Genomic DNA, 14,514 nt, shown 5'->3' with positions numbered 1-14,514 from the left:
TAACTATAGTTACCGTGGTGTAAATGATTTAATCTTTAACGATCTCCATGAGAACAGCAGAAACACAGAGTGGGTCCTGAGCAGTGAAAATGTTCCCTGACGACCTGCAGGTTGTTTTAAAGGCCGACACAGCTGAACGTTTTCTGGTCTGTCAGCTTGTGAACAGTGTGACTGTTTCTTTGAAAACAGTCTGCTACATCTAAAAAAAAAAAAAACGCTCTCTTTAAATCTCACACTACCATCAAATAACAAAGGGTCCTGCAGCAGAGGGTCTGACCTCTGACCTCTACAGGTCACAACATGACCTGTGTGTGGGTTCCATGAAGAGACAAGCTGAATGTCGGTCTCTGAAGGCTCTAACCTGTCCGTGTGGTTTTATAACATCCACATCAGGATGTTTTCCAGACAGCAGCAGAGACATCAGTGAAAGATGCTCTCTGTCCACTGAGATAAAAATGATTGGAAATCTGAAAAGAATAATCATTTCTGAGAACTGTTGATGACTTTGATCCTTAGTTCTTATTAATTTCACTTTTAGGATGGCTGCCGTGGCTCAGAGGATGAATGAATGAATGAGGTGTTCAACTCGAACCTTCTTTTATTAATGCTTATAATGGACAAAGATATCATTGCGTTGTCGCCTAGGATTATCCCCAGAATAATCTAAATACTAGTTGGGTGCCAGACAGGAAAATTATCTAAATTCTACCCTGTCAATTTAAGAACTGTAAATATAAATGAGTTGGGGCGATAACTTTTTTTTCCTTAAAGCAGACTGTGGTGGCGGGGCGTGGTTTGGGTCAGCTGCAGGAGGGAATGATTGGAGGAGTGGTTCAGGGAACGGTGCCTGGGAGAGGATTAATTAGTGCAGCTGCAGGTAATCACTGATTGTCTCTCTCTCCCCGTTACAAGCCAGTAGTAGGCTGGGCCTCTCCCCCGAAGATCATCGACGGAGGTTCCGCCAAACCAGGCTGGAGCCAGCAGACCGGACCTTCACGTACGCCCAGCTGCTGAGGGACGCCGCAACGAGGTGGCTGCAACCGGGGAGCTCCGGAGGGGTGAAGGCCATAATGGAGAAAGTGGTAATAAAGCAGTTTGTGGAGGGTCTGCCTTTCGGGGTGGTAAAGATTCCTCCCTATCAGGTGGTAAAGACTCCTCCCTATCGGGTGGTAAAGACTCCTCCCTGTCAGGTGGTAAAGACTCCCTCCTGTCAGGTGGTAAACACTCCTCCCTAGCAGGTGGTAAACACTCCTTCCTGTCAGGGGGTAAAGACTCCTCCCTATCGGAGGGGGGGGGGGGTAAAAACTCCTCCCTGTCAGGGGGTAAAGACTCCCTGTCATGTGGTAAAGACTCCTCCCAAACGGGGGGTAAAGACTCCTCCCTGCTCCTTCTTTCATGTTCCTCTTTCTGCTACAGTGTAGTTTCTATCTAACCAGTTCTGAACAAATCAGTGTCTCCCAGTAATCTGAGTTTTCCTTTCTGTCAGAAGATGAATCATGTTCCTCATCATCACTGTGACCCCGTATGATTTCACTACTGATGCTCACTGACTGTGTTCATGTCGGTTCATTATATCACAGCACGGCCAGCAGGTATCCTAAAGTTATTATTCCTGTGTTACGTGATGAGTCCATGTTCACTGGTGGAGTCCTGCATAGAGAGCTCTGTCTCAATAAATCTCCTGTCTGAAGATAACAGGACAGAAGAATCTGAAACATGATGAACTTCCATCTGAGTTTGTGTTCAGGGGAACTTTCTTGTTTCAGTGAAGAGGGACAGACATCATCATGAAACATGATGCAACATTATAAATGTTTCTGATGTTACATCATTTTCTAAGATTAGTTTTTTCTTGATGAAATCTGAACTAAAGGTTAACAGTCGGGATCGAAGGTTCTGTCGTAGGTTGTCACTGTTCCTGACTGAGATCCACTTCAAAACTCCTGCTGCTAAATGGACCACGTGTTCTTCATATTCAAACTAAAGCTGGAAGTTTAATTTTAACTGTAAGATACAGACAGGTCACTGTGTTTTTGTAGATGATTTTAAATGAACTTTTACAATCATCAGAGGATCCTTTGTCCCCAGTCTTGTTGATTTTTTTCTTCCTGGTGTCTCTCCTGCATCATAAATGTGATCCTGGTCTCAGTGGAAACATTCCTCCTTCAGCTGTGCCTCAGCTTGTAGATCACTGCAGCTCTGCTCACTGGTCCTGCCATGCCCATAGGACAAGGCAGGACCAGTGGGTGTGTCACTGACTCATGGAGGGGAGGGACCTGGGCGGCGTCTTACTGATGTGCCTTTATACGTCGGGAGGAGAGGAGGGAGGAGTTTGAGCAGAAAGGCAGAGTCCAGGGGTGGAAAGAGGGGCGGAGCCTGGAGAGAAAAAATGCTGCCTGCTGGCTTCACTGGAGGTTTTCTGTGCCTGCTGAGGCATTCACATCCTCACTCTCATGTGGTAACATCCTGCATCGCTCCCTGACTGCAGACAGACAGACCGACAGGCAGACAGTGAGACAGAGTGCATGTATGCTGGTGACAAATAGAAGGAAGAAAGGAATAAGAAGTCTAAAAGGAACCTAGAAGAGACAAAGGTTGATCAGCTGACTATAAATTAGTGACATGGCAGCCATGGAAGCACTGGAAGCCTCAAGTGCTCAGCTGGAGCCTCAGAGCCTCACTGAGATTTCAGATGATGAGCTCAACCTTCCTCCCTCAGACGATGAAGACGATGCCCTCGCCACAGCCAAGAAGGAGCTGTCCAACATGGGCGCCGAGGGCGACGCTGCCGAAGACAAAGACGAGGCAGCCAAGCAGGACCCGCAGGTGAACGGGGTCATGGTGCTGTCATTGCTGGACAAAATCATCGGGGCGGTGGACCAGATCCAGCAGACCCAGAGCGGGCTGGAGGCCCGGCAGCAGGAGATGGAACGCTCGGTGAGCAGCATCCAGGGAGAGCTTACCAAACTGGCCAAGAGCCACAGCACCACGTCCAACAGCGTCAACAAGATGATGGAGAAGGTGAGCAAGGTCAGCGTCAACGTGAAGACAGTCCGCGCCACGCTGGAGAAGCAGGGAGGTCAGATCAAGAAGCTGGAGAGCAACGAGGCGGAGCTACTCAAGAGACGCAACTTCAAGGTCATGGTCTACCAGGTGGGTGCACGCTTACACACCTGGGTGGGTGGACACGGATGTGTTTTGTTGGTTTGAGATGATGACCCCTGAGGAGGGTGTGGCCCTCATGTCGTCATGTGGGTGTTGTCACTTTTTAATAATGATTGAGAGGAGATTTATTCGGAGTGGATGAAGCAAGCGTGTTGGACTGTTGTGTCTCTCTGAGGAGTTCAGGGATGAATGTTCAGAGTTTGTCTCTGATTTCTGAACCATAGTCAAACTTCACTGATAATCCTTCAATCCTTCATCATACAACCACTCTAAATATTCATTCAGCAGGAAATCGTCATAGTAACCGTCATGGCTGAAGAGTGTTTGTAGTTTGGTGTGTTGAATTTCTCTGTCTGATGTTGAACTGCTGCCTCCTCTTCATCAACCGACCTCTGACCTCCGACCTCCTGGTCTGAAGGATAAATCATCATTTACTGCACAATTCTACACACACACACACACACACACACACACACACACACACACACACACACACACACACACACACACACACACACACACACACACACACACACACACACACCTCTTGTACACTGGTTCAATCTTCAGTCAGATAGTTTTCTCACATCAGGTTACAGGAAGAAGAACACAAGTCTTCACTAGTGAGTCGAGTGGAAGCAGACAGGTGGTGTTAGAGGTGGAGCAGCAGACAGGTGGAGCAGCAGACTGGTGGAGCAGCAGTGCTGAGGAGCAGATGTTTCCTTTAAGAGACAGAGCAGGTTTTTTCTCAGCGGAGAGCTGTTTCTTTTTTTAGCTCTCTGATGTCTAATAGCTTGCAGCTTTCTGCACAGCAGCGCGAGAACATTCAGAGTTTCCAGCCCTGACTCAGACATCACGGCTGGGACGGCCTCCCTCTCTCTTCCCCCTCCGTCTCTCTAGAGATGGGCAGGAGTCAAATCAGAGCTCCATCTGAAACAGCCTGTCTGACTGTGAGCTGTAAATGAACTCGAACAGACTTACACAATATCTTTGGCTTCCTTTTCTCAGAATACACACTATTTTATATTTAATAATGTGCAGATGAGCAGAACTAATCTCATCATCACATATGAAGCAATTCAATGACTCAACTGTTTCTCCATCTGAGACCATAAATCTACATTTTAATTAATCTCTAATAAAGTCATGAAGCTGAGGGTTGCAACTTTCCAAAACAACCACATTCAGATAGCACACACTGAAAAACAGAGGTTGGGGATCCGCTACGTTGGCCAAGTCCTCGCGCCCTGTGGCAAGAGAAACTCCCCCTGAATGCCGATCACACTAACTCAAAACACTGGCTGTGTTTCTGTCTGCCAGCGATGACATAACGTCACATTCATCTTCATTTAAACAGAAAACCACAATGTGTTGTTCTGGTTTCAATTTTCTCTGGAAAGACTCTTTGGAAATCAGCAGTAGAGAGTGACTCCACCAACACCAGTCAGCTGGGACACTCACTGTTACTGTGTGTGTGTGTGTGTGTGTGTGTGTGTGTGTGTGTGTGTGTGTGTGTGTGTGTGTGTGTGTGTGTGTGTGTGTGTGTGTGTGTGTGTGTGTGTGTGTGTGTGTGTGTGTGTGTGTGTGTGTGTGTGCAGCCTCGTATAAAAAAAAAGTTGGTACGCTGTGTTAAATGTAAATAAAAAAAATGTGATGATTATTAAATCACATGAACTCATATTTACTAGAAAATATATCAAAGACAACATATCAAATGTTGAAACTGAGAAATATTATTGTTTTATGAGCAATATCTGCTTATTTTGAATTTAATGGCAGCAATACGTCTCTAAAAAGTTGTGATGGCCAACAAAAGACTGGAAAAGTTGTGTAAAGGTCAAGAAAAAAACACCTGGTGGAACGACTAATCATGTCACCATGGAAACAGATCAGTAACATGATTGGGTATAAAAGATGATTTCAGAGAGGCAGAGTCTCTCAGCAGTGAAGATGGGGAGAGGTTCACCACTCTGTGAAAGACTGTGTGGGAAAATAGTTCAACAATCTAAGAATAATGTTCTTCAACATAAAACTACAAAAAATTAGTGGATTTCATCGTCTACGGTTCATAATATCATTAAAAGATTCAGAGAATCTGGAGAAATCTGTGAACACAAGGGACAAGGCTGGAAACCAATATTGGATGGTGGTGATCTTCGGGCCCTCAGGCAGCACTGCATTAAAAACACACTATTCTGGAGTGGAAATCACTGCATGGGCTCAGGAACACTTGTGAAAACCATCGTCTGTGAACACAGTTCATCGCTGCGTCCACAAATGATGTTAAAACTCTCCAAAGAAGAAACCAGATAGAAACATGATCCAGAAACACCGCCGCCTTCTCTGGACCGAGATCATTGAAGATGGACTGAGGTGAAGTGGACAGCTGTCCTGAGGTCTGATGGATCACAATCTGAGATTCTGTTTGGAAATCATGGACGCTGCATCCTCCAGGTTAAAGAGGAGAGGGACCATCCAGCTTGTTATCAGCTCAGTTCTAAAGCCAGCATCTGTGATGGTACAGGGATGCATTAGTGCACATGGCATTGGTAGCTTGAACATCTGGAAGGAAGCATTAATGCTGAATGATATATTCATGTTTTGGAGCAACATATGCTGCCATCCAGACAATGTCTCTTTCAGGGAAGGTCTTGTTCATTTCAGCAGAACAACGTCCAACCACATTCTGCACGTATTCCAATAGCATGGTTCTCTAGTAGAAGAGTCCGCTGATAAACTGGCCTCCTGCAGTCCAGACCTGTCAATCATTGAAAACATCTGGAGCATCAGGACATGAACAATACAACAAAGGAGACCCTGAACTGTTGAGCAGCTGAAATCCTCTATCAGGCAAGAATGGGACCACATTTCACTTTCAAAACTCCAGAAACTGGTCTCCTCAGTTCCCAAATGTTTACAGAGTGTTGTTAAAAGAACAGATGATGCAGCTCATGTATGTATTTAGGTGCTCCCACTGCTCACTCTGAAATGTTGGCCTTCAGTCTTCATGTCCAAATTCAGGGGATTCCTGTAAAATGTTCATGTTGATTAAAAGATATTTAGGTGATAAAAACAAAGATATTTAGTTGATTAAAACAAAGATATTTAGTTGTAACTCATCAATGTTAATATTGATCTCAGAAACACAGTATTGTTTGTTATTTGTTCAGAATAGTTTGAATATGTCTGATCAAAGAGTTTCACTGTGCTGTTTTACTCAGGTGGTCCAGTCTAAAATTAATGTTTTATTATTACTAATAACACACAGAGCTGTATGTGCAGTGATCATCTTATCTACTCAGTAACCATCTTATCCACCGGGCTCTGAGGTCTATTTGTTTGATACTTGCTGCCTAGCAACAAATGCGGTTTTCTGATCTTTCCCAGATATTTTCCAAATTCAGTGTGTGTGATGAAGGAAAGGCAGAGCTGCTGTTTGGATTGAGACGTTGTGATTGGTGCGTTTGGTTCCTGAGGAGGAGCCCTGCCCTGGAGCTCTGCTGATAATAATAACACTGAGTTAGCGTTTACTCAGGGAGCTTCTTCTCTATCCTCCCACCAGCCTGACCTCCTCCCTCCATGTGGTGCCAACGAGGCCCTGACTCTGTTCCTTTTGGTTTCTTATGTGAAATGTCATTGAGCTCAGATATAATAAATATGTATCGATGCATTTTATTAAAGTTCTTTTAAAGGAGGGCTTAGTGACCTAACTCCACGCAGGAAGAATATTTTCAACTCAGTTTTAGTTGGACAAAATGGGACGCCTCTCACATGAGTCGAGAAGTTTCACTATTGGTTGGTCAAGTGTTGTACTTTTCAAACTAAAAGCCCTCATTTCAAATTAAAAGCCCTCTCACATTTTATAAACTAGACTGTGACCCCATCTCATTTGACATGACATCAATCACATTACATTATATTTTATAATTATTTTTAAAAACAAATCACAGTCATACTATAGTCACGTGTGGTTAACGCCAACCGGGTAAACAATATCCCAGAATGCCTATGGTCTGCTGAATGGGTCCAGACTGCTGTATGCTGTATGGTGCGTGCGTGCGTGCGTGCGTGCGTGCGTGTGTGTGTGTGTGTGTGTGTCTGTCAGTGTTTGTTGAACATGGACCTGAGGAGCTGCCTTCATCACTGAGGAGGAGGATGATGGAATAATACACAGTATGTGGGAGAGGAAGAGGAGGAGCACATTGACTCTGTGCAGGGAGTGGATGGGTGTGTTGTGATGAAGAGCAGGGACTTTATTTAGACAGCTGATTCATAGCACAGGAATTCCCATCTCTCCTTTCTAATTTCCTCCTCCTCCTCCTCACATGGGACCAGTCACGGCCCTGTTCCTCCCTCCAGGAGAATTCACTTCACATCATCCTCCCCATCCAACTCCTCTTCCTCCTCTACTTCTTCCTCGTGCTCACTTTCTGTTTCAGTTGGGTGTATTCGACTTGTTTGGATTGGTTCTTCAGATTAATAATCAGATCATTGTACAGATTAATCAGATCATTGTACAGATTAATCAGAACATTGTACAGATTAATCAGATCATTGTATAGATTAATCAGATCATTTTACAGATTAATCAGATCATTGTACATATTAATCAGATCATTTTACAGATTAATCAGATCATTGTATAGATTAATCAGATCATTTTACAGATTAATCAGATCATTGTACAGATTAATCAGATCATTTTACAGATTAATCAAATCATTGTACAGATTAATCAAATCATTGTACAGATTAATCAAATCATTGTATAGATTAATCAGATCATTGTATAGATTAATCAGATCATTTTGATCATTTTACAGATTAATCAGATCATTTTACAGATTAATCAAATCATTGATGATCATTTTACAGATTAATCAGATCATTTTACAGATTAATCAGATCATTTTACAGATTAATCAGATTGATGATCATTTTACAGATTAATCAGATCATTTTACAGGTTAATCAGATCATTTTACAGATTAATCAGATCATTGATGATGATTTTACAGATTAATCAGATCATTTTACAGATCAGGTTGTTTTCCAGACACTGGATTTATTTCAAAGATACTGAAATAAGAGACGTTCAAAGGTCATGAAAAATCATTCTGAAATGCTGCAAATGCAGTTTGCATATAACTGGCATACAAAAGGTTCAGTCTGCACAGCCAAAGCAAAACGCATCGATGTTTGTGTTTGTTAAGGAGTCTTTTAGATATTTCCAGTGTTTGAGTGGGTCAGTACAAAGAAGAGTTCTGGTGGATTTCTGTATAAGCAGCACGTCGGAGATCCGTTTGCATTGATAACAGCAACATTTGGAGAAAAGGCCGTTCGTTGGGCTGAAGTCGCTGCAGACAAACTCCAGGAAGAAAGACTGAGAAAGAAACGTACTGATTTTCTATCATCAAACTACTCCACAGTAACAGTGTTGCAGTTTACAGTGTGTGTGTGTGCGTGTGTGTGTGTGTGTGTGTGTGTGTGTGTGTGTGTGTGTGTGTGTGTGTGTGTGTGTGTGTGTGTGTGTGCGCATGTGTGTGTGTGTGTGTGTGCGCGCATGTGTGTGTGTGTGTGCGCATGTGTGTGTGTGTGTGTCTGTCTGTGTGCTTGCGTGTGTGTGTGTGTGTGTGTGTGCATGTGTGTGTGTGTGTGTGTGTGTGTGCGCATGTGTGTGTGTGCGTGCATGTGTGTGTGTGTGTGTGTGCCTTGCATGCAGCAGTGACTTCAATCTCTGAAGTATTTTCTGCTGAAAGAGTAAGATGTTAAAATCAAATTACTTCCTTAAACTCCGATCTGCTGCAGCTCAACAATGATTATCATGTTTAGTAAATCATAACTATTGATGATGTACTCGTCTTAGTTAATGCTGAAATTAATGTGATGTTCATGCTTGAGATGATGAATGAAATACTTTAAACTATTGTTACTTCCTGATGATTTCATGAGGTATTAATGCAGAAGTATTTCATGCATTAATTCATGATTATTTGTGTACCCTCACCGTAAAGTGTGACCAGGAGATTTTACCAACAATGTGTCACAGCTGAGTCTGCTCATCCTTCTTGTCTTTGCTGCACTTTCCATCACCACCTTCCAAACACATCTTACTTTTCAATCCACAGCATGTTTTCAGACTGCCCTCTCAAAATGAGCTGCTCTTTGTTGCCCTCAAAAGATTTCCTCGTTGTAAAGTTCACATTTCAGCCTGGAGGCAGAGACTCCCAGTCATGTTTTGTATTCAAATTCATCAAGAGTTAAGCCATTCTTCTCAGTCAGGACGATCCAGGTCCATATATGGACATGTGAGCCACAAATGTTCCCTGCTCATTTTACAAGCATTACATTGTGTGCTCCATTGTTTGAGTTGGAGCAGTGTTTCTGGCCTGGTTGCTGGTACAGTCAGTGGGGCGCTGTGAGTGTCAGGCAGCATGCTCAACTCCTCATTGAAAAACAGCTTGTTGCCAAAATGAGGAGGAAAGGACAGACAGAAGAAGAAGAAGACAAGGGTGAGAGGAGAAGGGAGGCACGCAGAGAACCATCTAAAAATAGCATCTATCACATAGTTGGTGATTGTGAGAAGGAAAAGGCCTTTAGGAGATTGTGTTCCTGTTTGGTTTTGGAGAGTCGAAGCAGCTTGTTTGCAGAGGTGGGCGTAAATCACATGTAAATCACTCGTGCTCCTCATAAGCAAGCAAGTAAGTAACTATGTTTACAATAACTCCAAGTAGATGCCCTGATTTCTGTGGTTTTCAGTGTTTGAACCATCCTCGCCCCTCTGACAGATGGATCCTCTGTAGTTCATATACTGATACAACAGGTCTGTTGATGAAGCTGGAAAACAGGCTGCAGGTTGTTCTGACTCCTCTGAGAGAATCAAGGAGAATCTGGATCAGGCTACAGTCAGAGATGGGACAAACATGGTTTCCTCAACCTGAGGACGACATCAGAGCGAAGCTCACCTGAGGCCTGGACTACGAATAACCAACACCGGTTATTTACCAACACCGGTTATTAACCGGTTATTAACCAACACCAGTTGGATGTCCTCACACCACCTGAAAATTAACCTCAACAAGACTGAACTGCTCTTCCTTCCAGGGAAAGACTCTCCCACTCTCGACCTGATTACTACCTTCAACAACTCTGTTATCCCGACTCTGACTGCTAAGAACCTCGGAGACACTCCACAGTCAACTCTCTCTTACTGCCAACATCACTGCAACAACAATTCAATTCAATTCAACTTTATTTCTATAGCGCCAAATCACAACACAGGTTATGTCATGGCACTTAACACATTAAAATCCTTACAGCAAGACTTTACAATATTATACAGAGAAACCAACAATTCAACAATTCAACAATTCCCACATAAGCTAGGAGGGGAAAAAAAGCTCCTCTTTAAGGGAGAAAAACCTCCAACAGAGGGAAGAAAAACTCCCTTTAACAGGAAGAAACCTCCAACAGAACCAGGATCAGAGGTGGGCGGAGCCTCTGTTAACAGAACCAGGCTCAGAGGTGGGCGGAGCATCTGTTAATAGAACCAGGTTCAGAGGTGGGCGGAGCATCTGTTAACAGAACCAGGTTCAGAGGTGGGCGGAGCATCTGTTAACAGAACCAGACTCAGAGGTGGCAGGCCATCTGCCTCGACCGGTTGGGGTGAGAGGAGAGCAGAGAGAGAAAAGGACAGCACAGAGATAGAAGAGGAGAACTGTTGGTGGAGACGACAAGCGCAGAGCAGAGACATGCAGCTCCATGACGGGACATCTGGAAAAGAAAGAACAGAAACTACATGAGCGAAGGAACTGAATGGAGACAACAGATAATAATAAGAAACTATGGGAGAGAAAAAGATGGTGAGGTATGAGTCAGTTAAAGAGGAGGAGGAAAGAAAAGAAGCTCAGCGTGTAACAAGGTCCCCCAGCAGCATCGGCCTATAACAGCATAACTAAGGGTTGGTTCAGGTCTACCTGAGCCAGCCCTAAGTATAGGCTTTATCAAAAAGGAACGTTTTGAGTCTAATCTTAAAGCTAGAGAGGGTTTCTGCCCCTCCAACACAAACTGGGAGCTGGTTCCACAGGGGAGGAGCCTGAAAACTGAAGCTCAGCCTCCTGTTCTACTTCTGGAAACTCTGGGAACCACAAGTAGACCAGCGTACTGAGAGAGAAGTGCTCTGCTAGGATTATATGGTTTTATAATATCTCTAAGATATGATGGAGCCTGGTCATGTAGAGCTTTGTAAGTCAGCAAGAAAATTTTAAATTCTATTCTTGATTTTACAGGAAGCCAGTGAAGAGAAGATAAAACTGGAGAAATATGATCTCTCTTGATAAATCCCGTCAATACTCTTGCTGCAGCATTTTGGATCAGCTGCATGTTTTTAATGAGTAATTTGGACATCCTAACAACAAGGAATTACAATAATCTAGTCTAGAAGTAACAAACGCAGGAATGAGTTTTTCTGCATCACGCTGAGGAAGGATTTTCCTGATTTTTATTAATATTACATAGATGAAAGAAGGCAGTTCTGGAGATTTGCTTTATATGGTGGCTAAAGGACAAATCCTCATCAAAGATGACTCCAAGGTTCCTCACAGTTTTGCTGGAGGCCAAGACAACGTCATCTAGAGTAACTAAGTGATTACAGAAAGAGTTTCTGAGGTGTTCAGGACCAAGTACAAGAACTTATGTTTTGTCTGAATTTAGAAGCAGAAAGTTTTTGGTCATCCAGGCCTTTATGTCTTTTAGACAGGCTTCAAGTTTTACTAACTGATTAGTTTCATCTGGTTTTATAGAAAGATATAGCTGAGTGTCCTCTGCATAACAATGGAAGTTGATGCAGTGCTTCCTGATGACATCTCCTAATGGAAGCATGCACAAAGTAAAAAGTATTGGACCTAACACTGAGCCTTGTGGAACTCCATAACTAACTCTTGTTTGTCTGGTATATCTGGTGTATACTGTAGATACATGTTGCACAACATCAGGAGAATACATCCTCTTCTCACTCAGAAGGAGGTGCAGGTTCTGGTCCAGGTTCTGGTCCAGGTTCTGGTCCAGGCTCGGGTCCAGGTTCTGGTCCAGGTTCTGGTCATCTCACGTCTAGACTACTGTAACTCTCTCCTGGCAGGTCTACCTGTTAGTACCATTCGTCCTCTGCAGCTCATCTAGAATGCAGCAGCTCGACTGGTCTTTAACCTCCTAAATTCACTCCTCCTCCTCCTCCTCCTCCTCCTAGCTTGTTACATTTCATTTAGCTGACGCTTTTATCCAAAGCAACTTACAATAAGTGCATTTCAACCATGAGGGTACAAAACCCAGAACAACAAGAATCCCTCACTGCGAGCTAAACACTCTACTAAATCCCATCTGTTTGCTGTCCTGGCTCCTAAATGGTAGAATGAGCTCCCCAATGACATCAGGACAGCAGAAAGTCTGAACATCTTCCACCACAAACTAAAAACACACCTCTTCAGACTTTACCTTGAATAGTAGAACTTTAGTAGCTTAAAATGGAACTTACTGATAGAACTTTGTAGTTTGGCTTTCTTGAAGAAAATGGTAAATGGTCTGTACAAGTATAGTGCTTTATCACCTTTCGGTCTCAAAGCGCTTTAACATGGTTTTTGCATTCACCCATTAATGAGACAGATCACCATGCAAGGTGCTGCCATCAGGAGAACATTCACACACCAATGGTACACCATCAGGAGCAACTTAGGGTTCAATGTCTTGCTCAAGGGCACTTAGGCACGTGGACAGGACGAGCTGGGGATTGAGCCACCAACCTTCTGATTAGTGTTCAACCCACTCTACCGTCTGAGCCACAGCCTCCCAAAAATTGTACTTTCTTGATTGTTGTTGTTCTGAATTTGTACCCTCATGGTTGAAATGACCTTATTGTAAGTCGCGTTGGATAAAAACGTCAGATAAATGTAATGTAATGTACCAGTTATTTATCGGTTATTAACCAACACTGGTTATTTACCAACACCGGTTATTAACCAATACCGGTTATTAACCAACACCAGTTATTAACCAACACTGGTTATTAACTAATACCAGTTAACAACCAACACCGGATATTAACCAACACTGGTTAATAACCAACACCAGTTACTAACGAACACCAGTTATTAGCCAACACCAGTTAACAACTAGCACCGGTTAATAACCAACACCGGTTATTTACCAACACCAGTTATTAACCAACACTGGTTATTTACCAACACCAGTTATTAACCAACACCGGTTATTAACCAACACCAGTTAACAACCAACACAGGTTATTAACCAATACCGGTTATTAACCAACACCGGTTATTTAGCAACACCAATTATTAACCAATACCGGTTATTAACCAACACCAAGGTCAAGTAAAAGCAAAGCTAATTTCCAAGCAACAAGACTAATGATGCAGACCTGACATAAGAACTTAACAATGCAGTAACAAGTCGTTACGGACCGATAGTAATGCTGCGTTTAAATGGGGTTGTATTCACCGTGTACAGAGAAGAGTCCGCATGAATGGCGCCCTCTTGTGGTATTCACGACGTCAGAACTAACGAACTATCAGCCTCGAGTTCACGAGTTGTGACGTGTTTGCTTTCATTTACAGAAAGGTCAGAGGTCATGAAAGTTCATGTTTGGTTGGATGTTGAGCTAATATATTATAGTTTTAGTTATGTAGAGTTTGATTTCATAATTTAGATAATAGTCTACATCTGAGGAAAATGTTGATCTTCTCAACGGCCTCATCTTTTCCTTTAGTGTCTTTGTATTTCCTGTCTTACGTTTCGCCTGTTAGCTTGATAACCGTTAGCCTCTATGGCTTCTAGAAGCCGTCCATATTGCCGTTGCCTAGCAACTGTGTTTTTACAACTTGACTACTTGAATGCCAAGCATACGGTGCACACGACTTCACATGTTGTAACCATGAGCTCACAAGTTCCTAAAGAGAAATAATGAGTCATGGTGTTAACTGATTATTTCACTTGTGATATTAAGAACATCATAAATGTTAACAAGGTTACGCGATGGATTTTCACATTAAACAGAAGATTCTACCTGCACAGTAATTATTAATTTACAAAAGGGAGACTTTCATCACTGCCACACCCTTTAAGGTTTATTTGAACTCAGTTGTTCAACACTACCACCATATTTTTCTGCCATGGCGCCACGTTCAATAAATCCACTCTAATGCTGCTCACTTGACATCAATTGAGAAATGATCAGTCAGATCGTTGTCTTACCCCAAAACATTTTTATTCCAAGTAGAAGCTTTTCCACATGAGTCAGACATCAGTGACTCATAGTCCAAAGCTGTGGTTATTAAAAAC

At 43.0% G+C, this 14,514-nt stretch overlaps 1 protein-coding gene across 1 annotated transcript in view; it reads left to right on the top strand.

Annotated features, from left to right (window-relative positions):
• Positions 1-14,514, top strand: part of LOC138614592 (caveolae-associated protein 1-like) — a 59,560-nt gene that overhangs the window by 24,291 nt on the left and 20,755 nt on the right. Inside the window, exon 2 of the mRNA XM_069688125.1 lies at positions 2,497-3,153. Within this exon, the coding sequence (XP_069544226.1) occupies positions 2,623-3,153 (531 nt within the window). The 5' untranslated portion in view covers positions 2,497-2,622. The remainder of the gene's footprint in view (positions 1-2,496; positions 3,154-14,514) is intronic.

This window comes from Brachyistius frenatus, unplaced genomic scaffold, assembly GCF_029030835.1.
Source record: "Brachyistius frenatus isolate BFR_SWC_R1_liver_20210118 unplaced genomic scaffold, ASM2903083v1 Contig_529, whole genome shotgun sequence".
Lineage (NCBI taxonomy): Eukaryota > Metazoa > Chordata > Actinopteri > Embiotocidae > Brachyistius > Brachyistius frenatus.
Note: the sequence above shows the minus strand (reverse complement) of the source record. Positions and strands in the feature narration are given on the sequence as shown.